The 24,923-nt window shown below is 35.2% G+C and overlaps 1 protein-coding gene across 3 annotated transcripts in view; it reads left to right on the forward strand.

Annotated features, from left to right (window-relative positions):
• Positions 1 to 23,316, forward strand: part of CD47 (CD47 molecule) — a 43,564-nt gene extending 20,248 nt beyond the window's left edge. Inside the window, exons 3-11 of one of the 3 annotated variants that reach the window (XM_041752485.1) lie at positions 147 to 236; positions 10,113 to 10,220; positions 11,396 to 11,488; positions 12,509 to 12,601; positions 13,416 to 13,508; positions 18,979 to 19,010; positions 20,549 to 20,573; positions 21,188 to 21,220; positions 23,070 to 23,316. In XM_041752485.1, the coding sequence (XP_041608419.1) occupies positions 147 to 236; positions 10,113 to 10,220; positions 11,396 to 11,488; positions 12,509 to 12,601; positions 13,416 to 13,508; positions 18,979 to 19,010; positions 20,549 to 20,573; positions 21,188 to 21,220; positions 23,070 to 23,074 (572 nt within the window). In that variant the 3' untranslated portion in view covers positions 23,075 to 23,316. The remainder of the gene's footprint in view (positions 1 to 146; positions 237 to 10,112; positions 10,221 to 11,395; positions 11,489 to 12,508; positions 12,602 to 13,415; positions 13,509 to 18,978; positions 19,011 to 20,548; positions 20,574 to 21,187; positions 21,221 to 23,069) is intronic. The other 2 variants (XM_041752493.1, XM_041752500.1) reach the window with 2 other exon arrangements.
• Positions 23,317 to 24,923: the final 1,607 nt, after the last annotated feature.

Consider the following 24,923-nt stretch of genomic DNA (forward strand, 5'->3'; position numbering starts at 1 on the left):
GTAATTTGTAATTATTTTAAGGCCACAGCTTTAATAAATTATTTTTATTTTCTATCTTCACAATAAAAGTATATTGTTGACTATTCAGTGGCAGGACTTAACATGATTATAGTAAATATTAATTGTGATTTTTGTTCTCTTCCCAGTTTCATGGTTTTCTCCAAATGAAAATATCCTCATTGTTATTTTCCCAATTTTGGCTGTACTTCTGTCTTGGGGACAGTTCGGTATTGTGAGTAAGTATTTCTATTTTTCATTTATGTTTTAATGATGAAAAGGTTATTTCTGGGAGGTAATATTAGTGAAATATTTTATTTAAGTTGTATTAGGAAGTGTGATAATGTGATAAATAATAATATACAGTCTCAGTATTCTTCTTGAAGTGTTTATTGTCCCCCACAGTTTGCTGCAGTTTACTTTTAATTCCTACGCTTTTTTTTTTTTAACTTCTTAAGAATGAATAGTGGGAATCCTAATAATAACAATACCTTAAACTCATGTATGGTGTTTTCAGAGCATTTACACACACACATTATTTTGGCCAAGAGATGATCATAGCCCTACATTAGTATTAGGGTAGGATATTGCACTTTTGAGCATTAAGACTTCTGTCTCTTTATTTTCCCAGTTTGCACTTGTCTATGTACATGTGTTCATTTTAGGAAAAGCCTCATTTGAACTGTGTTTCGTCATCTTCACTAGGAGTCTGCAGCCTCTAAGGAAGTAGCCGCAGGTGAATTGTGGTTTTTGATCATGTTTTGCTATAATAATCATGTGACTGAACTTCTCAGCATAAATTTTGGTGCTATTTCAGATTTAGCATCTACGATGTGGAGTTGTCACTCATAGGTGAAAAGGTATTACGTATTCTGGTTGATACTTATACTTTATTTCCCTACCAGATTGGTAACAGAAATTTACTAAATTGGCGAAGTTCTGAGGTGACAGTCTAAATATTTAAACTTTTAACATGTAAGATTTATTCTTTATCTATTGTACAATGAAATGGTCAGTCATTGAAGGCCAGTTAGCATTTATACAAGGCAAGGTGTGAATAATGGTAATCTCATTTATTTCATTCTGCAACCTTTAAAAAAGTGAAAGCTAGTAAAATGTTGTAGTGGATTGGTCTGTTGTATATTTCATGAGTTTTACTTTTACTCAGAAATCTAAAGTGATATGAAAATGGAAGAGAGATGACCGATTATGTATTCTGTGGGCTCTTCTCAATGTATGGCACTCTGAAAAATGCTTTGTGATTTCAAAGGTGTTCTCAACTTTTGTCTAAAAGCAAAGAAAGGGAAAAAAGGGCTAACAGTGACAACTGTCAAGATATTTCACAACTTTTATTTTCAAAAAAGTGTCTAGACTTCTTGTGGAAATTTTCTTAGAATTTTGGTAAGCCTTTTATATCACGAAAAAGACTGATAGAGCATCAAGACCTATTCAGGCTTTCCTGATGTTAGGGAAAGCCTTTATCTTTATTGGCAGACATAGGCCTATGTCATATGATTGAGGTAGAGAATAGCTTTTTTTTTTTAGGATTATGAAATTATTTCACAGTAGTGTGATTTGTTGCATGGAAGTGGTTGAAGTTTGCTGATCGTGGCATTATCATTAGTGATATTATTTTTATTGACTGAACCAGGAGTTAATCTCTTCGCTATCAGCCATATTTTTACAAAATAGGCTTTACAGGTTTTTTTCTGACTTTAAAAATAATAAATATGCTTTAGAAACCCATATACAATATAGGAAATTATAGAGAAAAAAACAAAAATCTGAAGTCCTGCAACCTAGAAATAATGTATTCTACTGAATTTCCTCCTTCACTTTCTTTATTCTGTGCATTTTTTTGTTATCTTCCTTTAAAAAAGAAAACCATAAATGGACTCATATAACTTACATACTTATATCCTGATTTCCCTCCTTGCTTTCAGAAATCTTTTTATAGCTGCCTGTGCTCCACTTTTATAGATGCACTCTAATTTACTCAGTTCTCATCTTGATGGATATTAAGGATGTTTCCAATTTTTTTTTTTGATACTATGGAATTCTGTTAAAGATACGTAAGACTGGAAATGGTAGAGATATTTTAAGGCTCTTGATACTTACTGCCAAAATGTTTTCTCAAAACTTTGTATCAGTTACTGCAGATGAGAATATCTGTTTTTCACCTCATAATCCTGACATAATTCTAAAATCTTTGCTAATAATTTGATGGGTCAAAAAAATACTGTTTTAATTTTTAATTACGTTAGGTTTAATGCTCTTTTTAAATATTTATTTCACTGATAATATTTTTTTTTTAATTTTTTAAATTTATTTATGATAGTCACACAGAGAGAGAGAGAGAGAGGCAGAGACACAGGCAGAGGGAGAAGTGGGCTCCATGCACCGGGAGCCCAACGTGGGATTCGATCCCGGGTCTCCAGGATCGCGCCCTGGGCAAAAGGCAGGCGCCATACCGCTGCGCCACCCAGGGATCCCACTGATAATATTTTAAAGAACATGGTTATGAAGCTAAAAAATATTTTGGTGACAATTTTTTATGTAGGCTCTCCTTAAAACAAGTAAATGTGGGAGGTGGATGTGGAAGAGGGCCTTATACTTGATTCACCTGGTCTGGACTCACATGTAAAAAGTGTTTTTGATAAGAGTACCTAAGTATTTGTGGAACCCTTGCTACGTATGATAGATGTTGGAAAGCACTAGCATCTGCAGTCACATTTACATCTCGCAGGAACTCACTGGGGATAGGTGCCATTGTTACCATTCCTGTTTTGTAGATAAAAAACTTAGGTGCAGGTAGTTTAGACAGCTTGCCCACAATCGCCCAGATCCTCTCTAGTACTACTGGGATTTGAAACAGTGCTTTTTACCACTACACTATACTACCTCCCTGTCTTGAACTTCTTTTGAGTGAACCTATATCTGGGTAAATGAAACTGTTATTGACAGAGCAGAATGTAGACCTACTTTGTTTAATTTATTCATCTGTTGACAGGATGCCTAGTAGTTGTTAGGCACCAGCTTATAGGCTCGAGATGTGGAAGTGAAATGCATATCGTCCCTGGCTTTGTAGCACTCACATTTCAGTTGAGACATGTTAAGTGTGCATATTATATGCCTTTTGTCCCATTTTTGGGAGTCATGGATATAATTCTACCCCCCCCCCCTTTTTTTTGGTACCCTTTCTATGAGGACTCCTGTGTATGGCCTGGGGATTCCACCAAACAGGAAAGCCCCTCTGTTTCCCATTTGCTACTCAGTTATGTGTTTTTTTAGAGTGTGGTGTCGTGTCGCCCCTGAGTTATTCATACTAACTCATACCCATGACTTTCACTTTCTAGATTTCTAGTTGTCCTTAACTACTTCAGATTACCATTTATGGTCTATAATTTACAAAAGGAAGTTTCCCTTAGTGGTTTCTCTGATTCTGCATGTAAATCTTTTGGTGGTCCAGGATTCAACTTGGACTTTCCATAGGCTAAATGTGTAGTAAAGAACAGGTTATACCTTCATTTTTAGGAGAAAGAATTACTTTCTACCAGAAATGTGTCTTGAACTGTATTTCGGGATGCCATTGATCCTACTGAGGAAGAAGCCTGAGAAGACTTTTAAATTCCTGAAGCCAAGCCAGGACTTGGTGAGCCCTAGACTATGTTTTGAAGACAAAGGTTTCTTACAGGGAAATGTTCCTAAATACCTTTGCCTTTATCTGTAACTTACAAACTTTTAAGCAGAATCTTAATGCTTATTAGCAAACCGCTCAGAGATAACTAGAATCAAACACTGAGTCTTAACTAAAGTCACAAATCTCTAGTAGTACTACGTTTCAGGGGCACTTTGTTTTTGTTCTGAAAACTATACCAACTCCCCGTTCTCCATGTCAATGCAGTTAAGTTCCTAGCTGATTTCCAGGGCTCTTCTTCTTTGGTCTTTGGCAGTATACCAGGTCATTTCTATCATTAAGATGCTTGATAAGTGATTTCAAGTGTTGCCCACCAAGATCTCTGGTTCCATTTGGGTGAAGATTCAGTTCCATCCCAGGGACTTACAACATTCTGAAATTCTTTGAGTTAGGCATATCAATTTTACCATACCTTCCTTTGAACTTGTCTTTACGCAAAACTATGAGACCATAAACATGATCATGTAAGCTGAAGCTCTGCAAGAGCAATCTAAAATACAAAACATGACTGTTGCTCCATGCCCTTTAAAATTTTTGTTAAGACAAAAACTCTCTTACTGTTAGTGATAACACTACTAGGAAATGGAAAAAAAGTAAAAATATTTAATACATTGTAAATTGAAACATTAAAAACACTGAGAATTAAAATGTTTCATCAAGAGTAGTTTGAACAGTGCTTGCCTTCCTCATTATATAACTTTGAATAGAAAGCAAGCATCTTTTTTTATGCCTCAGTGAATTGTCATACTCCTTTTTAAGTTTGGATCAGATTCCAGCATTTTATCCTTTGCATTTATAGTGTTATACAATATCTCCAAGAATTTCTTGTATGTAAAGTTTTTTTGCCAGAGTCACCACTTCTGGGACATCTGCATTCCTTTTGTCACAACCTACTCACTGTCCTCATTTATGTCAACAAGTTCGCTTTTACGAGTTTCTCTGACTATTTAGAGTCTCTTGAATGGCAGTAATGTTGACATTCCCACATTCAGCTATTTTGTGGTATCATTTACGTTTTATTTGAATCCTTCTTCCAACATTATTCCTTTCTATTTCTTTATTCTTTCTTCCTTGCTGCCCAATTTCCTCCTTTGATAATCCATTATAAAATACCACATTGATTTGTTACTGGGAGACAAGGAAGTTACACAACACATGCTTTACTGTCTGTGCATAGTAACCGAGTATGAACTGTGTGAACCGAGTAACACATATTCAGTGAGTAGTCACCAACAGTCTTTGAAAGAAGTGACATGATTGGTCATTGATCATGATATGCATCTGATATTAACAGGGTGATTTATGGACTGAAGAGATGGCAGTGAAGTTTGCACCTCATGCAAGTACTCAGTTAATATATTGTGATGGCTGAAATTTGTACTGTGATTTGGGGGCATTTGTGTTAGTTAAACCATGGTAACTGAAATTCATGATTATCAGAAGTGGGCCAAGTGAGGACTGCTGTTAATTTATTTCAGATTCATGTATTCTAGGCATCCTTGTGTCCTTCTCTAACTTTTCTAATCCTTGCTCAAGATTGTTCCACAAAGATTTTGATTACTGCTCAGAAGTATTTGGTTATATGTTCCTGTAGAAATCATTATTGGGAAGTTCAAGGGAAAAAAATCCTCAGAACAGCTTTGAGATCCTACTAAGTCCTTGAATCCAATTTTTAGGACTAGCTTATTAATGCTGAAAGTAATTAGGTCATGAGCATGCATAAAAAGAATGTAATGGAACAGAGAATTTCTTTGTAGATTAGAAAAATCGTTTTGAAGAAGTGAGGACATATACTAACTTGCACTAGAAAACTTCTGTCCAGGAAGGTAAAATATCATCACAATAAATAGTATTACAAAGAATCATTCTGTGACCTGGTTGATGGATTCTATTAATAGGACTTTGTTATTAAGTTTACTCAATTCTGTTCAATAATCTTGAACTTCCAGTAGTCCTCTCCACATAATTATCACAGTTCTGTTATTAAATATTTTATGCCCTGGTTTTGTTGTAGGAGGAACTGAACAAAACTGCAGCTCAGCAGTGTAAATCTTGTAGAAATGTAGTTGTTATTCCTTTGACCCTTTCCAAATTCAAACGTCCCAACTTACTACATACGTTCTAAAGTTACGGCACCATCCACAGGACCAGGGAACATTTGGAACCAAGGAAAGGCAGTTAGCATGTTGGACATCTTCTTTAATCTTTTGTATTCAAAGTACTTCACAGTGGCTGGACATTTTTTATTTCTGGTTCCTATAGATCAGGAATGTGTCGGTATTCATGTTTACAAAATTGTTTCATTAAAGCCAGTTGGATAGTATATGGAGTTTATTGTAAGATTCATTTACTTGCCTTTTGGCAGTAATCAGTTTATAATTGGCATTAATATTTCTTTTTCTCCAGCACCAGATTCACAGCCTTCATTATTTTTTAAATGACTATGTTAAACATTTATAAAATAGTAATTTAAGTTTAAATTTAAATTAAAAATTTTGAAATTGTAATTTCATTTAAAAGCAATCAGATGTGCTTTATCCTGATTCAAAGATAATATCGATTTGCAACTTAACAGATACCAAAAATATCCTACAATTACTCTCCTGGAGATGGCAGAAAATAGCACTGTAATAATGAAATCAAACATGTCTCCCTTTATGATTTATTCTTAATCTGGTATGCATTACCCTTTACTGGTTAGCCTTTTTATCTGACTCACTAATCACTCAGTAAGGGACCATCTAAATGTCATGTCTGTAAGCAGATATTGAATTCCTAGATTTTTAGGTTTTGTTGATTGGATAGATTGAGGTCTGCATAGACCTATATGGGTGTATTGAATCCCATCTTTGGAGTATCATGAAAACTAAGATGGTAGATTTTATTTGATCTCTAGGTTGATATGGTAATTGCACTAGATTTTATCAAGCACAACCTACATTTTGTGTTATATGTCCTTTATAGCAGTCACAAGGAGACAGGAAAACTTAAATGGAGTATCTATTCATAACATTAGCTGTTGCATCAGGTGGCTAGAGGGACATGTCATTTTTTATTAACATTAATTTGGGGCTTTTTTTAGTCTAGAGTAGACCCATACCTTTTATTTATTGAATTGGGAAAGAAGATCAGGGAGTAACATTCCATCCTCACTCCTGCTGCTTCCTCCCAACACATGCGCACGCACACACACACGCACACACATGTACACACACACTGAAATGTAAGGTATAAGGGCCTTAAGGCAGGAGTATTTAGTTTTTTTGTTCAGTGCCAACATTTAGAATAGTGATTATCACATAGGTAATATGCACATAGGTGCACAATCAGTTATCATTGCATAATCTTCTACTTTTACCTTGATTCAGTTGGCATGATTTAGGCTAAGAAAAGGGCTTGCTACATTATAGGTACATGGTAAGTATTTCTAAAACAAATGAATTAATCAATCTAGCTCATTTCTGAGAAGTATAGCTTGCTATATAGTTACAGAAGATGTAAAAGAGGAAAATTTTAGAATTCCTAATTTGTTGTCAGAAATGTGATAGTTTACCCATATATTTGGTATTCCTTTGTGGTGGGACTAGGGTTATAAGTTTGTGTTAAAAATATACACACTGACAACACCAAATGCCGATGAGGATGCAGGACAGCAGGAACTGTCATGCATTGCTAATAGGAATTCAAAATGGTACAGCTACTCTGGAGACAGCTTGGCAGCTTCTTACAAAACTAAACATATTCTTACCATATGACCTGGCACTTGTGCTCCTTGGTATTTATCCAAATGAAATTTAAAACTTCTATCCACATAGAAGCCTACACACAGATACTTATAGCCGCTTTATTCCTCTACAGTAGGTGAATGGATAAACAAACTGTGGCACATCGATACAATGGAATATTATTGAGCAGTGAAAAGAAATGAGCTGTCAAGCCATGAAAAGACATGGAGGAGCCTTAAATACATATTACTCAGTCAGAGAAGTCAATCTGAAAGGCTACATACTGTATGACTCTATGTGGCACTTTGGAAGAAGCACATCAGTGGGGACCATAAAAAGATCAGTGGTTGACAGGGGTGCAAAGCACAGAGGATTTTTAGGGCAGTGAAAATACTCTGTATGGTATCATAATGATGGATGGATGTTATTACACATTTGTCCAAATCTAAGAGCATATAGCACCAAGAGTGAACCCTAAGACAAACCAGGGACTTTGGATGATTATGACGTGCAGCACAGGTCATCCTTGGTAGAAGATGACCATTCTGGTGAGTGACAGTGGAATTTTATATGAGATTCACACTCTGATTTTTGTTAAGAGTAATATGTCAGCCTTTTTGCATGAACTTCTACTATACTCTATGGTGAATTCTTGCTGCTTGATCTTAGCAGCTCTTTTATACGTTGAAATAAACCTGGAAGAGTTTCTTATAAATGTTTGATTGACTGTGAAGTACATTTGAAACACAGCTCCTATTTTATGACCTCTTTGCAGAACTCTCAAGTTCTATTTAGTTAGCAGTATGCATAGGATTAAATGGAAAACCTGACACGTGTCTAGAGAAAGCTTCTTTTTTTTCTTAACTGTATTTGTGCCTTTTGTGACTACATGTGGAATTGCATCCTAGACCATGTTTGAGCCTAGAAAATAAGGAAGATGTGAAAATCTGTGCCTTATAATAAGTCAGGAGCATGACTGAGTCTAGTCCTATAAGTTTCAAGGCTGGATGGATCAAATGAAAGCTTGGGGAACTTGCCAGATTGATTCTCACTCTTTTCTGGTGAATGTGAATTCGATTACTCAGCTTCAGGACCGATTATTGCTTAACCCTCCATCTGCCCCTAAAGAGAATAAATTTGAAGTTACAATCTAAAGTATGCATGCAACCTAAAACAGGTAGAGATTTAAAAAATCTTCAGGTGCCTGCATTGTACTTTAACATCTTAACCGTAGGTTATAATGGATCCTAGGTTTTAATACCTTATACATAGATTTTATTATGGTCATTTAGAGGTTTATTTATTCTTTTTAGTATATTTGACCTGTTTGTCATTTTAATGGAGGCAAATTAAATGCTAAATATAACATTTTTAAAAATCTTCCCCCTCAGGACACTCCTTGGTTAATGGCATGAAAAATATCGTCTGTCTGAAACACAGCAGAATTTAAGTCATACAGTTTGCTACTCAGTCTGCTTTTAGGTTACTCTTGTCAAATTTCCTGGTGAAAAATTAATTTTAATATTAGCCAAAACAAAACCCAAAAGGTAAATATATAGGAAAAGAAATACAGTTAACCCTGAACAACATGGGTTTGAACTCTGGGTCTGCTTATACATGGATCTTTTTTATGGATCAATACTATAAATGTATTTTCCCTTCCTTACGGTTTTCTTAATAACATTTTCTTTTCTCTAGCTTACTTTATTATAAGAATATAGTATGTAATACATGTAACATACAAAATATGTGTTAATTGACTTTATGGTACTGGTAAAGCAAAATTCTGGTCAACAGTGGCTATTACTGAAATTTTTGAGGAGTCAAAAGTTATACTCAGATTTTTAGCTGTTCAGGGTAGAGGAGGTCAGTGCCCCTAGCCCATGTTATTTAAGGAGCAACTATAATGTTTTTAAGCTTATTCTATTCTTTCAGGGAAGGTACCAGATACTTGTCAGTAGAGCTAGCATCAAAAACAGTAACATGTATGATGAATGCTATTGTTTATAGTTCAATTTCATGAAATTATTTTAATTGAACAAGTTGAGCATTTTTTACTGCCAGGGTATCAAGAAGGTATGATTTATCCAGTGTTTATTCTACTTCAAAATAAAATTACCTGGAATTCTATACGCTTCCCTAATTTTCTATAAGATGAAATAAAGTTCTCTTTTTCTCAATATTACTAAGTAGCCAGTTATTTTTCATCAGTGTTATATATGTCAGTTGTAAACCTGAGGCAGTTTTGCCCCTCAGGGAACATTTGGCAATGTCTGGAGACATTTTTGATTGACACCACTGAGGAGCTGTTAATGGCATATAGTTAGTAGAAGCCAGGGATACTACTAAACATTGTATAATGCACAGAACAATCCCACCCCTCAAGCAGTTATCTGGCCCAAAATGTTAATAAGGCCTTAATTGAGAAAGCCTGATATACATAATTTTTATTTCTTAAAGTATAAGGGAACAAAGCATTACCTTTAAATTCAGTATCCATATTTATACTGACATGATAATATTTAGAGTTTGACTTATTATGAGAAAGATTTGAGGTGGTTTGACATATAAAGGAGTTGTTCCTCAAAGATTATTCAATTATAGTAAGTTATCAGTTTGTGCACTTTATAAGTTACAGAAATGGCTTTACTTTCTGCGATTGGGTTCATTTAATTCTTTGTTTTCTTTTTAAGCAATTAAATATAAATCCAGTATTATGAAGGAGAAAACCATTTTTTTATTTGTTGGTGGACTAGTGCTCACTATAGTTGTCATTGTCGGAGCCATTCTTTTCGTCCCAGGTAAGATACAGAGATATATGAGGAAGACAGGATTGATGTAGATGAGGGCTTGGTGGGGGTAGGGGCGTGTGCTAGTTTCCTAGGACTGCTGTAACACATTACCACTAAGTGGGTGTCTTAAAACAGTAGAAATTTTCTCACAGATCTGGAGGCCATAAATCTGAAGTAAGGATGTCATCAGTGCTGTAATCCCTCCTGAGGCTCTAGGAGGAAATCCATTTTTAGACTCTTCTAGCTTCTGGCGTTTGCTGGCAGTCTGCAACTCCTTGGCTTGTGGCACCATAATTCCAGTTTCTTCCTCCATGGTGTCTTTGTCAAATCTCCCTCTGCCTTTGTCTTACAAAGACAATTGTCATTGCATTTAGGGCCCACCTGGATAATCCAGGATAAACTCCTCCTTTCAGGATCCTTACTTAACTCAATCATCCTTTGCTATATAATGTAATACTCTTCTGCCATATAAGTTAATATTCACAGATTCCAGGGATTTGAAGGTGGACATATCTTTAGGGGCATCCTTCAACCTACTACAGAGGCAGATTTCATTTGCCAAGACATGGAAGTGGGAATGAATGTGGGAAGTTTGTCTGAAACTGCTTGCATTTGGAGGATGGGGATGGGAGTGGAGAGGAAGTGTGTGGCACATGGAAAGACAGCAGAAATAGCCTGGGACCTACAGTGTAGACTGGAGAGAGCCATTGTTATTTTTGGGCTGAATAAAGGATAGTATAATAGAGTAACATTTAGGAACATAAATTTGGCAACTCCTTTTGCCTCTTGAGTTAGGACATAGGGAAGAAGAAGATGAATTCTAAAGATAACTTGAGAGAACAACATTTTTGACTATGGGACATACTGAACATAGCAAGTGAAGGGAATGCTAAGAGGTGACTCCAGAGTTTCTCACTGAAATTCTATAAGGTAGTTGAGGAGATAAAGCCAATTCAAGGATTTGACATGTTGAGACTTAGATGTTGGCATTTAGATGCCTGAAGTGTCTTAATCCAAACATAGTCATTTTTTATATGAAGCTTTGGGGGAAATATGTTTTTAAGCCTTTTCAAATTTTTAAGAGGAGTATTGAGACTAATACATTCAGTAAGTTTAAGTACGTTAACTTCCTATAGAGTAGGAAGTATGTAGGCTAATATTTTAAATATTATTTTTATTAACAGGTGAATATTCAACAAAGAATTCTTGTGGACTTGGTTTAATTGTAATTCCTACAGTAATATTAACATTACTTCAGTACTGTGTGTTTATGATAGGTGAGTATTTGCTATAGCATGAGTTTGCCCACCTTTTTCTTTTTAAGAACAACCAAAAAAACAATAGTTCTTATATGATTTTTTTTGGCAACTCAGTAAAAGTTGGCTTATTAAAAGATTTTCCAAGCTATTCTTAGTGACATTTTCCCCATGTGGATTAATTTTAAGTTGAGCTTCAGTTTTCAAGGCATCCTGTTATTTTGTAGAAAGCAATTTTCATATATATTTGATGCTAGACAGTGGATTTTTCAAATTGTGTTATATAATTTCTTAATGATTATCTTCATATTTATATTTCAGTTTTTCAAGTTAGTAGATATTAAACATAGGCAAAAGAAAACTAATTTTACAAAATAAGGTTTTCAATTTAAAATAGTGGAAATGTATATCTTTTTTAATTACTGGCAGATCTTAGCATTTTAGTTTTAAAAGATGATACAGATACCCAGCCTGTAGTTGATATAATCATTACAGCTTTTTTTGGAGTCAGTCACTAATGTATTTTTGTCATTATCACAGTCTTTTTTTTTTTTTTTTCTATTTGTGGATTTAACTCTTGGTCTTAGAGCTTATCCCTGGCTTGATGTACACTGGAAAGTTATTAACTTGTTATGAAATCACAGCTCTAGACATACAAGACAAAGATTGTGATGTTTACATGTTTGTATCACTGTTCTCTCCAACAGAACAATTTTATGTGCATGTGGCAGAGTCATGCATAATAGCCATTCATACTGTAAAATGCACAAGTGTGGTAAAAGCAGCACTGTTCTAAGATTTTGGGTGAAAAGCACCAGTCCAGCTGAGCTCACTGTGAATATAAATGACTGCTGGGTGTATGAATCTGAAACTAACTACTTGTGTGAAAAGGTGAAATTTAGATCATTGGGAAGTAATCTACCATCTGACAAGGAAATCCAGAGTTAGTCTTTAGTCACTGGATGTAATTTTTGGTTGCACAGAATACAAGTGGGTGTGATTGCTTCTTAAATGCTCTCAACTCACTCTTTCTTCCTCCAGGTGTTTGGATGTCTCCCTTCACCATTGCCATATTAATCCTTCAGGTACTGGGCTATGTGCTCTCTGTGGTTGGACTAAGCCTCTGTGTCTCAGGTAAGAGTCACATTCTTCTCTAGTCCCAATTTATCTTATTAGGAATTTCTCTAGGACAGAGTTCTCCTCCTCCTCCTCCTTCTTCCTTTTTATCCATTCACCTACTGAAGGACAGCCTGGCTGCTTTCGGTTTTCGATGATTAAGAATAAAGCTACTATAAACATCCATGTGCATGTTTTTTGTGCGGACATAAGTTTTCAACTTCATTTAAGTAAATACCAAGTAGTGTGATTGCTGGATTGTTAAGAATATATTTAGTTTTGCAACAAATTGCCAAACTGTCTTCCAAAGTGGCTGTGCCATTTTGCATTCCCACCATCAGTGAATGAGAGTTCCTGTTGCTCTGCATCTTGCCAGCATTTGGTGGTGTGAGCTTTGTGAGCTTTTCTTTTTTTAACTCTCATTTTTTTCCCTCTGAGAATAGTGCTTTCCATATTTCCATGAGAATATTGGCTGTATATGGCTGTATGTGGACTGATTATCCTAGCAGCCAAACTGCTTTGCCTAAATTCATGGGAGAATTTTTTGAATAACCAGGCTCCAATTGGTTGGAACTGTAGGCTTTACATGCTATTTTGCATTAGTCTTGATGTGATAGGTACATGTTATGCAAATGAAAACTTTTTTTTCTAATAATTTGGAGTAATTTCACTGAGTTAATAATGAATATATGTAGATAACTTTTATTTCTTAATAATTAGAAAAAAATTATTCCCCTTAAAACTTGATATTATTACTGTTATCATTGATTCTTTTGAAAAGTTCACTTATTTCCTACAGATTTCTAATGTAAAATTTCACTTGTTTTTACAGAGTGCACCCCAGTGCATGGCCCTCTTCTGATTTCAGGTTTGGGTATTATAGCTCTAGCAGAATTACTTGGATTAGTTTATATGAAACTTGTTGGTAAGTCAATCTTATTTTTGTTAGCCTGTGCCAAGAATTTCAAATACATAATTTGGAAAATTCTATTGATGAGCTCTTAAAATTTATGACTAAAGAAGTTTATCAGTATTTCCAGAAATGAGAAAATACTGTGAATGCAGCAGCTGTATTTTTTAAATAATAAAATATAATAAAGTTGGAGTGATTTGGTGGTGATATAAGGGGTAAAAGTAATACGAATTAATGAAAAGTTTAGATTATAAACTAGTTTAAAAGAAAATGGCTTTGTTTTAGAAGGTATGGACTTTTTTATACTAACTAAAAGGAGAGAATGTTGAGGATTCATTTTAATAGAAAAACATGTTTAATTGTTCCATTTGTTCTATGAGAGAGTTCTTTCACAGAGACCTATTTGTTACTTGCTGTTCTTGCAGACTGTTTACAGACCTTGACTCCCCTAAGTAGATAGGTTGAAATTCAAAATCTGACTTTTGTTAAAGAACAATGTCCTCTGATTTTCACTTGACTTTCAAATATTTTTAGTTATAACTAATATAATAAAAACACGGAGTTTTAAAATATAGGCTCTTCCTATCTTTTAAAAAATATATTTATTGATTTGTTTTTAAAATCCAGTATAGTTAACATACAGTGTTATGTTAGTTTCATGTGTACAATATAGTGATTCAGCAATTCTGTACATTGCTCAGTGCTCATTATGATGCGTGTACTCTTTAATTTAATCCCTATCACCTGTATTACCCAGCTCCTCTGGCAACCACCAGTTTGTTCGCTACATTTAAGAATCTTGTTTTTTGTCTCTTTCTTTCCTTTGTTGGTTTTGTTTCTTAAATTCTGCATATGAGTGAAATCATATGGTATCTGTCTTTCTCAGACTGACTTCACTTAGCATTATACACTCTAGAGCCATCCATATTGTTTTTACTACTTTTAAAATCAATTGTTAGTAACTGTGAAATTAGCTAATTGTTTCTGAACTTCATATTTAATCTACCAATTTTCAAATAACAGATTTCTATATAAGTTCTAATTTTTTGTATATAGCGGTAGGTGCTTTTACCTCAAATGTTGTCTGTCTTAAGCTAAAAATGTTCCCTATAATCGGTTTACATTAGTATCTTTTAGAAAAATTTGTTTTTTATTTAAGAGGTAAAGCAAGCTCTTAAACATTTGGCAAAGTAATCAAAAGTTGCCAAATAACGGAGTAAAAAAAAAAAAATCCAAGTTTCTGCTTTAGGTGGACTTTACTGTGTTTCCAGAAATTAATATAAGCCTTGAGTTGTTACAGTCAGTTTTCCATATTACATATATTTGTAATATATGTACTTACATAATACTCTCAAAGAAATTTTACCTTTGTTTCTGAACCGCAGCTTTGGCTGACTGATCGATGAGTCTAATTTCATTGCATACTCTTTGTCTCTGTTTAGTTAATTTTTGTTAATTTTTATTAGAGAAACCATTAAAATACTTAACTAAATCTCCCTATCTTTGGTTCATGTGTTCATAAGTCAGAGTCGTTTCCTCAGTGAAATTTTCTTAGTTCGTGACTCATATAAGTCCATAAAACACAATGAAGACTTCTCAGCAGAATGGTGTTCATTTGGTAGCTGTCAGAAGCCTCACATTATGAATGCCGATACATATTCTATTTTTGTTGAGTATTCTGATCACCATTTGTGTATTTGTGTAGTTGAAGATGACACTGCTGGTTATGTTGCTCCCTAAATGCATGAGAACAGCATGTGATCTGCAACATGATGTAGCATGAGGTATCTTTGACTAATGGTCAGCTCTTTGTTCTTCGTATTCCTCATTATCTGCATCAGCCTCCCTTTTTATTCCCATGTTCCCCCATGCCTTTCATGTCTGAAGAATGATATTCAGTAGAGTCACCAGTGGGTCTGGAGTGCTGACACAGGTGGAAATAGGCATCATCTAAGTACCACCTCTTTGGCCTTACTCTCTCTTCTCCATAGTTGACATCCCAGAGCAGCCTGTGAAACTACTTCAGTTATACACATACTGTTCTCACCTTAAAAATCAAAGTGAAAGTGAAATCCTGAAAAGTTCTCAATATTATTTTTTATTTATCATGGTTTAACATGTAAATATATCATGTAAGTAAATAATTTAATCCAGTTTTATTGACATTTTGAGAATATTCTAAATTAACTTTCGAAATCAACTTGTCTAATGCCAGAATTCAGAGGCACACCTTCGGTCAGTTGAAGGGCAAGAAGAGAAAAGGTACAGGAAAGTTGCTCTTTAGATAATGTGGTAGAATGGGAAAATTGTTGTGTTTTCCTTAGATAATCTGAATGTGTAAATACGAGTATATGTAACATTAAGGTTGCAAACTGTAGCATTTTTATCAGGAGGTAAAAATTGTAAATGTTTTCAAAATACATTTTACTCATCTCTGTTTTGGAAAAGCTTAATGAATGTGTCTTGACTTAAATGCAATAAAATCCTCAGGGCGTTCTGTGAGGGGTTTTTTGTCATTGTTGTTAAAATCCAAGCTATCTCTGTAAGATTAAGTTATGGCCTATGAGAATTTTAACTTTTGTTGTTTTTATTATTTCCAAGTTTAAATTTGTAGCCTTAATCGTTACTTTAGAAGTAAGATTTTAAATTTCATTTTCTGTGGCCTTTTTAAACCATGTTGGATTTCATTTTGTTCCTGGAAGCATTTAAGTTTTGCAAAATAAAATGGGGGCTAGAAACAGTAACAATGTGAGATCATAGAGAAAATTAAATAGGACTAACTCACTCACTAGTGTTAGGCTTGTTGTTTGTATGGGGCATTTATATCCATTATTTATAAAAGTCAATACTTGTTCATTTTTTTAAGCCATTATCATTTCAACATAAGTGCATATAAAATATTTTGTTACAGATCAAACTACCAGTAATCAGAAACCATATTTATCACAACATCCTAGTTATTTTAGAATGACATGGAATGTATATATAAAATTCAGTGATATTTTGTAGCCCATTGTTAGGGAGAAGTGAGTCTGATATCGGTAGGAAAAATATTCCTGAAAATTCAGAACCTAGAAATACATTGATGCAATGTGGTCAGATGTTTCAGGGAGTAAAAAATCAAAATGAAACTTTATAGGGAGTTCATATGGAATCCTTAAGGCTTGTGGTTTAAAAATAAATAAATATATATTATATAAATATTCTTTATATAATAATAAGTATATAGGTATAATTTTATATAATATATATTTTATATAAAATATATATTTCATGCAATATATGTTCTATAAAATATATTGTATAAAATGTGTATTATATATAAACACATTTGTATAATATATAAAATATTTTATGCATATAAAATATATTATATATTTATGTCATATAAGATATATAAAATATATTTAGATTGTCAAATATATATTATAAAAACATATTTAACATATATATTTGTAATATATTTTATATATATTTTAAACTATATATGTGTAGTTATTGGTGCCTTAGGCCCATGGTAGCAGCAGATAAACCAGTTATTTTATCACATAGATCAAATGCCCATATGGAAGAAGATTAACTCAAGTGAAATTAACTTGTGCACTTTTGGGTTTTATACTATTATAGGGAGCACAGCTGATTGGTATCCCTCTAAATCGTTGTTCTTTCTGGAGCTCTTTTTCAGAATGGTCTAACCAAACTGAGGTGTTCCTTGGACCTAAGAATTGGAACTCAGAAACTATCCTTTTTACATGTTATTAAGACAGAAATGTAGTTCCTGGCTTCTTTGGGAGGCTGCTAAATGTAACCCACCCATATTCCCAAACCATTTCACTCCATACTACTTATGTTTTTAAGACCTTATTTATTTTTTAAGTCATCTCTACACCCAACATGGGGCTCAAACTCTTAGCCCTGAGATCAAGAATCACATGCTAGCTACACTGACTGAGCCAGCCAGGCGCCCCATTCCATGCTACTTTAAAAAGTGCTTTCCTTGTTTGGCTGCCAGGACTATACCGCTCCCCAAGTGCTTCTAGGAAGGGAGATTTCCTTTAAAGCCACACATGACACTAACAGAGGTGGGACTCTCCTGAGAGCTGGGACACAACCAGGCCTCATGGGGGCTAGAACAGTAAGCAGTTTGGGAATCAGAAGGATCCAATGCCTAAGAATTGAGCCATCTTCTTGCCTCTAATAGGAGTTTTACTCAGTGCCCATCTGCTGGTTATTGAATTCCTCTCTGGTTCTTCCCCTACAAGCTTATCCTCCTCTTTATGCCCTCATCTTGTATTTTATTCTTGTCTTCTCACTGATAGTTTGTCTTACCTTTGTCTTTAAGCCTTGAGCTTTTCTCCCAGTTTGCTGTTTGCTGGTCACCTTTCTATCACCAACTTCCTGGTCTTCTTTTGGTTTCTCCCCTTCAGGCTCCAGAAGGGGAGAGAAACTTTGCAGGCTAGTCAGTCACTATGGTCTCTGTTTGAGAGAGCCTGTCAGTTTCTGACTAGTTTGTACATTGGCTGCCCTTGTGTAGGATCTCATTCCCATTGCCCATCAGCTTTGGAAACTCGATAGGGGTGGGTGGGGAGGAGTAGCAGTAAGTAAAGAACACAGAACACTAGAGCAGTTCTGGGGGCTTGCCTGAGTCTACTCTCAAGCAAACCGAGGCTTCCTTCCAACCCACAGGACAGCATAATTGACTCTCCTGTAGCATCACCCTCCTACCAACCAGCTCACACAATGTTGCTGGTTGATGCTTTTGTGTATGTAGGACTCATTCTGTATTTAAGACTGGCTTGAGCTGCTCTGGGACCTCCCTTGGGTTTTGTAAGGAAGTTCTCTCTTTTTTCTATGCAACTACAGTACTATTTTTTCCCTTTGCCACTTTCTTCATGCCCTACATTCTTTAATCTCCATTAACCAGTCCATTCAGAAGCAGTGCCAAGGGTAACTTGGAAAGCTGAGAAGGAATACATAGAGAAGAGGGTGATTGTGGCTAAAACTAGCTGCTTAGAATAATTCATTAAACTCAGAAGGATCTGAATATTTTCTTTAGTGTGTTAGCTATTTGAAGCTTTGAAAACTGGAAAGATGGAAGCAAAAGAAAAGACTGGGCTGCAAGGAACCAGAACAGTCAGCTAAGGACAGACAACGGAGTAGGGTGGAGATTGGTCATTGCCACATTCTGTTTACATTCTAATTGGGCTGAATAGGGAGGGGTGTAGAGTCCACAGTGAGGGGTGAATACATAACATATTTCACCAAGAAACGTAACAGATGGCTGATTTGGTGGAAATATAGCATATACAAATGAGAGAATGTAGCTGTTTATTATTTTATGTAGGTAGATCATTTGATCATTTTTTTCTATCAGTGCATATTATTTGAAATTAATCATTATATAGTCATTGAAATGAAACATTATATTGCCTTGATTTGTTTAATTTATTCAGTTCATTTTCTCAATTTTTAATTATATCAGCTTCCAATCAGAAGACTATACAACCTCCTAGGGTAAGTTAAACTTTCTTAAAATGAATTGGGAATGATCACTTGATGGTTTTGAGTAAGGAATGGTAATTGAAATATTGAAGCCTTTTGCTCTCTGTTTAGTGGCATAACACAGATTGAGAGAATACGGAAGTCATTTCATGACTTTGCATGAATAGTTCCAACTCTATTTTAAAAAATATGTTTGGTCATTTTAGTTGCAATAGGATAGAATCTGTGATTCCTTAAGATTGTGCTGATACCTCAAGTGACTTCTTACTTTCTCAGAACTGGAAAGTTCATGTGTAAGAATAATGGTTATTATCTCTGCTGAAGGAAGCGGATTGCAATATACTGCCTCACCTGTTGGCTCCATTTGATGTGCATATACAAAATGGTATTTCAGTCTTTAAAATGAGGGAGAGAGATTTATATGAAATTGATTTCATTGAAAATAATTTATAAAATGAATGTAGATCTCACTGAAACATATCTGTTCTGAATTATAATTTATTTCCCTTCTTCCCTCATTTTATAAGCATTTTTCTTCCTCCAAATGGTACTATAGTTTTCACTCTGCCTTGGATTCCTTAATAAGCTATCTAAGAAAATTCCAAGAAAAGGAGCAAATTTAGGAGATACACTGAAATGGATGAATGAGCACATGAAAAAAAAACCTGTGTAGAGACTCGTCATGTGACAGGCGTAAGAACTATTTTCTGGAAAGAAGATCTGGAGAGGTTGGGCAGACCCGGTGGCTCAGCGGTTTAGTGCCGCCTTCAGTCCAGGGCCTGATCCTGGAGACCCCGGATTGAGTCCCACGTCAGGCTCCTCGCATGGAGCCTGCTTCTCCCTCTGCCTGTGTTGTGTCTCTGCCTCTCTCTCTCTATGTCTCTCATGAATAACTAAATAAAATCTTTAAAAAAAAAAAAAAAAAGAAGAAGAAGATCTGGAGAGGTCACCTTTCTAGAAAGGAATAATGGTAGCTCTATCTGAATGCCAAAATGGAGACTCCTGTCTGTGGCAGGAAGTGGAGATTACATATACTCCTGAGTCCTGACGAGCCTCAGCAGACCTGCCTATTTTCCTAAAAAGATTGGTGCTATAGCTACAGTGGTCACCAAAGCCAGCAGTATTAAAAGTGCCTCTGTTGGAAATAATCCAACCATTGAACCCTTAAATCTTAACACATTTTCTTTCCTTGTTACTGAATTCACTTTGCATGATTTGAAAATGATTCTGTTTTGGTCACATCTCTTGCTTAACTCTTTTGTGATTGTGTTGCTATTTATGTTTGCACTTTTTTGAGAAGTTAGAATTTCTTGAACTAAAAGAGGCAGAATGGATGGGAATTTCTGCATAGAAAAAATATTAAGACTAATACAGCTATTATTAAACTATTAGGTAAACTTGGCAAGTTTTGTTTTTCTAATCTTTGTTGCCTTGCTTTTAGACTGTAAGATTCACTCTTTATAGTTTAAGTGTTAGCATATATAAATTTTAGTATAAGAGCACATGAACTAAGTTCCATTTTATGTAAATGTATTTTAAATATTTTCCAGAAAGCTGTAGAGGAGCCCCTTAATGGTATGTGGTTACTACAAACTTATATATTCTTCTTGATCCATTACCAGATCATAATTTGAACAGGCTCCCAAAGCATAGAATGCTCTATCTATGCCTTGCAAAAAATCTAGTTTTGTCCCTTGCTTTGACCCCTCTTTTCTTGATTGTTCAGAGTATTGCTATTGTAATGTTCTTACCTCTGAGAAAAATGCACTGTTCAGTATCCCTCCAGTAGTTGCTTGCACCGGCTAAGCAGTATTTGAGCAAGGGGACCATTGCCTTGCACTAGCCAAGATGAAGCATAACACCCCAGGAGAGAAGAATCTCAATTAATTTCAGTTTCTCATTTATAAGTTTCAGATTCAGGCTGTTACCACAGAGTGAGACCCAAGCATCTCACTTTCTTTCTCCCTAAATCTAGATCTATGTTCCCAACTGTGAATTTGTTTCCTTTGTGGAGTCTGTGGGTATGATCCACAGGAAGGCTTCTGTAATAAAGTAATAGACTTAAAATTAATTTGGCTTTATAGCTGTGGAATAGTTAGCATGATATTACTGCATATTTATTTATTTAGAAATGATTTCTAATTGTGGAATCTTACTAACTGCCTGCTTGGCTTGTTACTAATTCTTAGCATTTAAAGAATCAAAAGGAATGATGAATGATGGTAAGTATAAAATGCACCTACATTATAGATTGGTTAAAATATGAACGTTGAAAAGAAATCAAATGGCTTCTTGAAAGTATGCTCTTTTTTATATGTAAAAGGGACACTGTAAAATTCTAAAGGTCTGCATGTCTTGATTTATAAAACTTAAATCTACTCTTAAGAGTTTCAAAACAAGTGCTCTAAAAGCTGTAGGGTGTCACTAATCAGACCCTCCAGTCACATTGCTCATAGCAAAGAGAAATTAGTGCTTTTTAAAAAACATTTTTCAGCAGCAGCATCTGGTGACTGTAACTTTTAAATGCTTTTTATAAGACACATAGATAATCTGGCACCAACCTTGATCATCGTGACAGAGTTTCTCTGGTGCTCGTGTTGGGATTTGTTGCATTTAATTCATAGGGACTTACTATCTCTGCTTTTCTAAAGCAGGATTCAGTTCTTTTGGGGGGCAATTTTAAAAGAGAGAAATGTTCTGTCACTCGAGCTTTTGCTTCTTGTTTTGGAACTCTGGGCTAATTTCTAATTTTTACTGAATATTTCAAAGACCTGTTTGTTAGTTTTTAAAAGCCTGAGACACTGAGTGCTGTAAGTATTCATTTTGATTTTACTTTAAGATGCTGCGATACTTCAGTTCTGTTAACATTTTAATAACTATGTTTTTATCTTATCAAAAATTTCTTCATACCTATGATATTTACAGTTATTCTTTGATCACGTAGTTTGCTATTTTACTGCTGTAACAATTGTGACCCACCTCCTCACCTCAATGGCAGAGTGCAAGAGGCTATATTCCCCTGAGTGCAATTAGTTTTTGCATAAGATTAAAAAATACCAATCATATGTTGATGGACAAAGTTTAAAACAATGCTTAGGCCAAATTTCATGAGGAATCACAGAACAATTCCACTTTTGTAAGTTTGTGTCGTAGCCACAGCGTTTATCACAAAAATGTAGGTTTTGTTTGCTGACCACAACCCTCCTAAAAAAAGAAATAAAATAAACTGTGGTTGGTAGGAATAAATTAAGTGACATTTAAAAGAAGAACTGGTACCTGGAATTGTGGCGGGGTTTGTCCATGTTTACATTCTCATGTTTTATTTTTTAATTTCTTTGCCCTTTTCTTACTGTGGTGTCATTCTTCTGTAGTAGTTTGAAGAAATGAAACTCCTTTTCTCTGTTTTCAGAAAACTGGTGTAAGAACCTTGAATGCCTCTTCTTTTTGGAACCACTGTATCAGTAGATATAGTAGTTTTTGTGTGTTTATAGCACACAAAATCTATGACGACCTTTAAAATTCCCTTAATTTTGCTAATATTTAGCTGTTTAGAATTTGTTGGTTTAAAAAGAAAACAAAAACCTGTGTTTCTTGTGGGCTTGATGCTCACGGTGTATCTGCCTCGTCAGTAAGTTTCAGACTACCACTCTAGTGATCACAGTGCCATTTTCTCTTCCACTCACACCAAGTCAACTTGTTTATTTCACTTATATCAAATGAATGATACAGGTCTGAAATGAATGTGATAGAATATTATTCTGCGATCAGTATCTTTTGCTTTGAAAAATCAACTTCTCTTGGCTTCTCAGCTAACCCAGCAAACTGAGATTATCAGACTCTGTTGACTTTTATTTTCACTTGGCATTAGCCTTTTACTTACTACAACTAAAAGGGCTAATGAGTTGCCAGTTTTATGTCTGTGACCTTTGCAAATCGAAGATTAAATACTTTTTCTTTATTTTTAGATACCTTATATGTGACAATTCCAGTTTTTTAAAAAAATACATCAACTTGTTAATGCATAGAAAATAGACATAAATTACAATTATATGTTCGTTTTCAATTTTCCAGAGTAACTGAAGTGAAGTGATGGACTCTGATTTGGAAAGTAGTAAGACGTGAAAGGAATACAATTGTGTTTGAGCACCATGGCCTTGATTCACTGTTCAGGAGAAGAAAACAAGAAAAATAACTGGTTCTCATCTGTGGGAGAAAGTAAATCATTGACCCTGAAATGATTATTGTTACAGTTAAGTTTTTATTCAAAGCATTTGTAACTTAGTTAATAAAAGAATTATTATCTGTGTTGTGTGCCCAATTGAGATCCAGTTTTTTGTTATTTTTAGTCAATTAGGGGCAAGAGTAGAGTGGCCAACTTCCAAGAATGATGCCTTTCAGATCCTAAGGCCTCTTGACTTTAGGTCACCAGTTTAAATTGGTTCCAGGTGAGACTTACCTGGCGCTATGCCCTCATGGTTTCCCAGAGAGGTCTGGGAACAACAGTGGCTTCCATTGAACCTTAGCAAAGTTAGGTTCGCAGCCACTTTGGCAGTTACAGCTGGTGTTAGCTGAATACAGTTTCTACTAGTTCTGGGTCAAGGAAATAGCAAATTTAAGTACAGACAGGAATTTACTTGGGAACATCTTGAATGCCGCCTACATGTGATGCGATACGGTAGGAGATCATGGTCTTCATTCTTGGGGGTTGCCATTCACACATTCTTCCTTCGACATACAGTGTAATGAATCCTTTTCAGATTTAGGGTAATTTTACTGATGGATGTGTTTTTCTTTTATTCACACAACCTTTTAAGCCCTGTCTTGTCCTCCTGTTATTTGCTTCTGCTGTACAAGATGTAGCACCTTTTCTCCTCTTTGAACATGGTCCAGTGACACGGTACATCATTGCAGAAAGGAGCCAGACTTATTCTCAGAGAACTATGTTCACACTTTTCAGCAAAAATAGCGATGGTTGTAACATATGTATTTCCTTCCTCGGATTTGAAGGCACAATCTACAGTGTTTCTTCACTTCTTTTCTGATCTGGGGCATGAAAAACCAAGATTGAGATTTGAACTATGAGTCTCCTGCATGGCAACATACTGTGTGTCACCGTCAGGCCAACAAGCCTGCCTTGTTGGTGGTTTTGTTAACGTTGTATCTGTGTTGCATGATAAACACTCATCCCCTCCCTCCTGTAGTCCTGCCTCCGTAAGCCCCTTACTCTAAGATTGGAAAGTAAAACAACCCCCCCCCCCCATTTCCTACCCCTGTTAGAAGAAAATTAACATTCTGACAGTCGTGATCGCCTGGAGTACTTTTAGATTATTAGCTCTCATTTTCCTCCTTTGTGTGTGTGTGTGTGTGTGTGCACATGTATAAGATAGGCACATGCATCTTCTGTATGGACAACAGTGGGGTACCTACAGGAGAGCAAATGGTAATTTCATGCTTTTAGTAACAACATTAAAAAAGATCTTTATGGAGTGGGATTATATTTGATGCAAATATTTGATCACTTAAAACCTCAAAAACTTCTAGGTAATTTGTCAAGCTTTTTGACTGCTCACAGTACCCTCTAAAAATACTAGTAACTCTTCCTGTCTGTGTAATAATAAGACCTTTGTACCTGTAGTTAAATTACTAATAGTTACTTCTTAGTCCACTGAATGTTTCCATGTGCCTCTTTTATGCCAAATTAACTGTCATATTTCATGTTGGGACCAAGTGGTTTGCCTGTGGCAAGCCTCAATTTATGACCTGCTGATGCTTCTCAGAAAACTGAGCAAACCATGAAGACAGCCCTTCTTGGGAAAAAAAAAAAAAAATACACATTTTCTTTCCTAATTGTGTTGCTATCCAAAATATTATCCTATGTCGAGGGAGCTGTATTCCTTTATATAAATCTGATGGCTCTTGCTGCTC

Source organism: Vulpes lagopus, chromosome 1 (assembly GCF_018345385.1).
Source record: "Vulpes lagopus strain Blue_001 chromosome 1, ASM1834538v1, whole genome shotgun sequence".
Lineage (NCBI taxonomy): Eukaryota > Metazoa > Chordata > Mammalia > Carnivora > Canidae > Vulpes > Vulpes lagopus.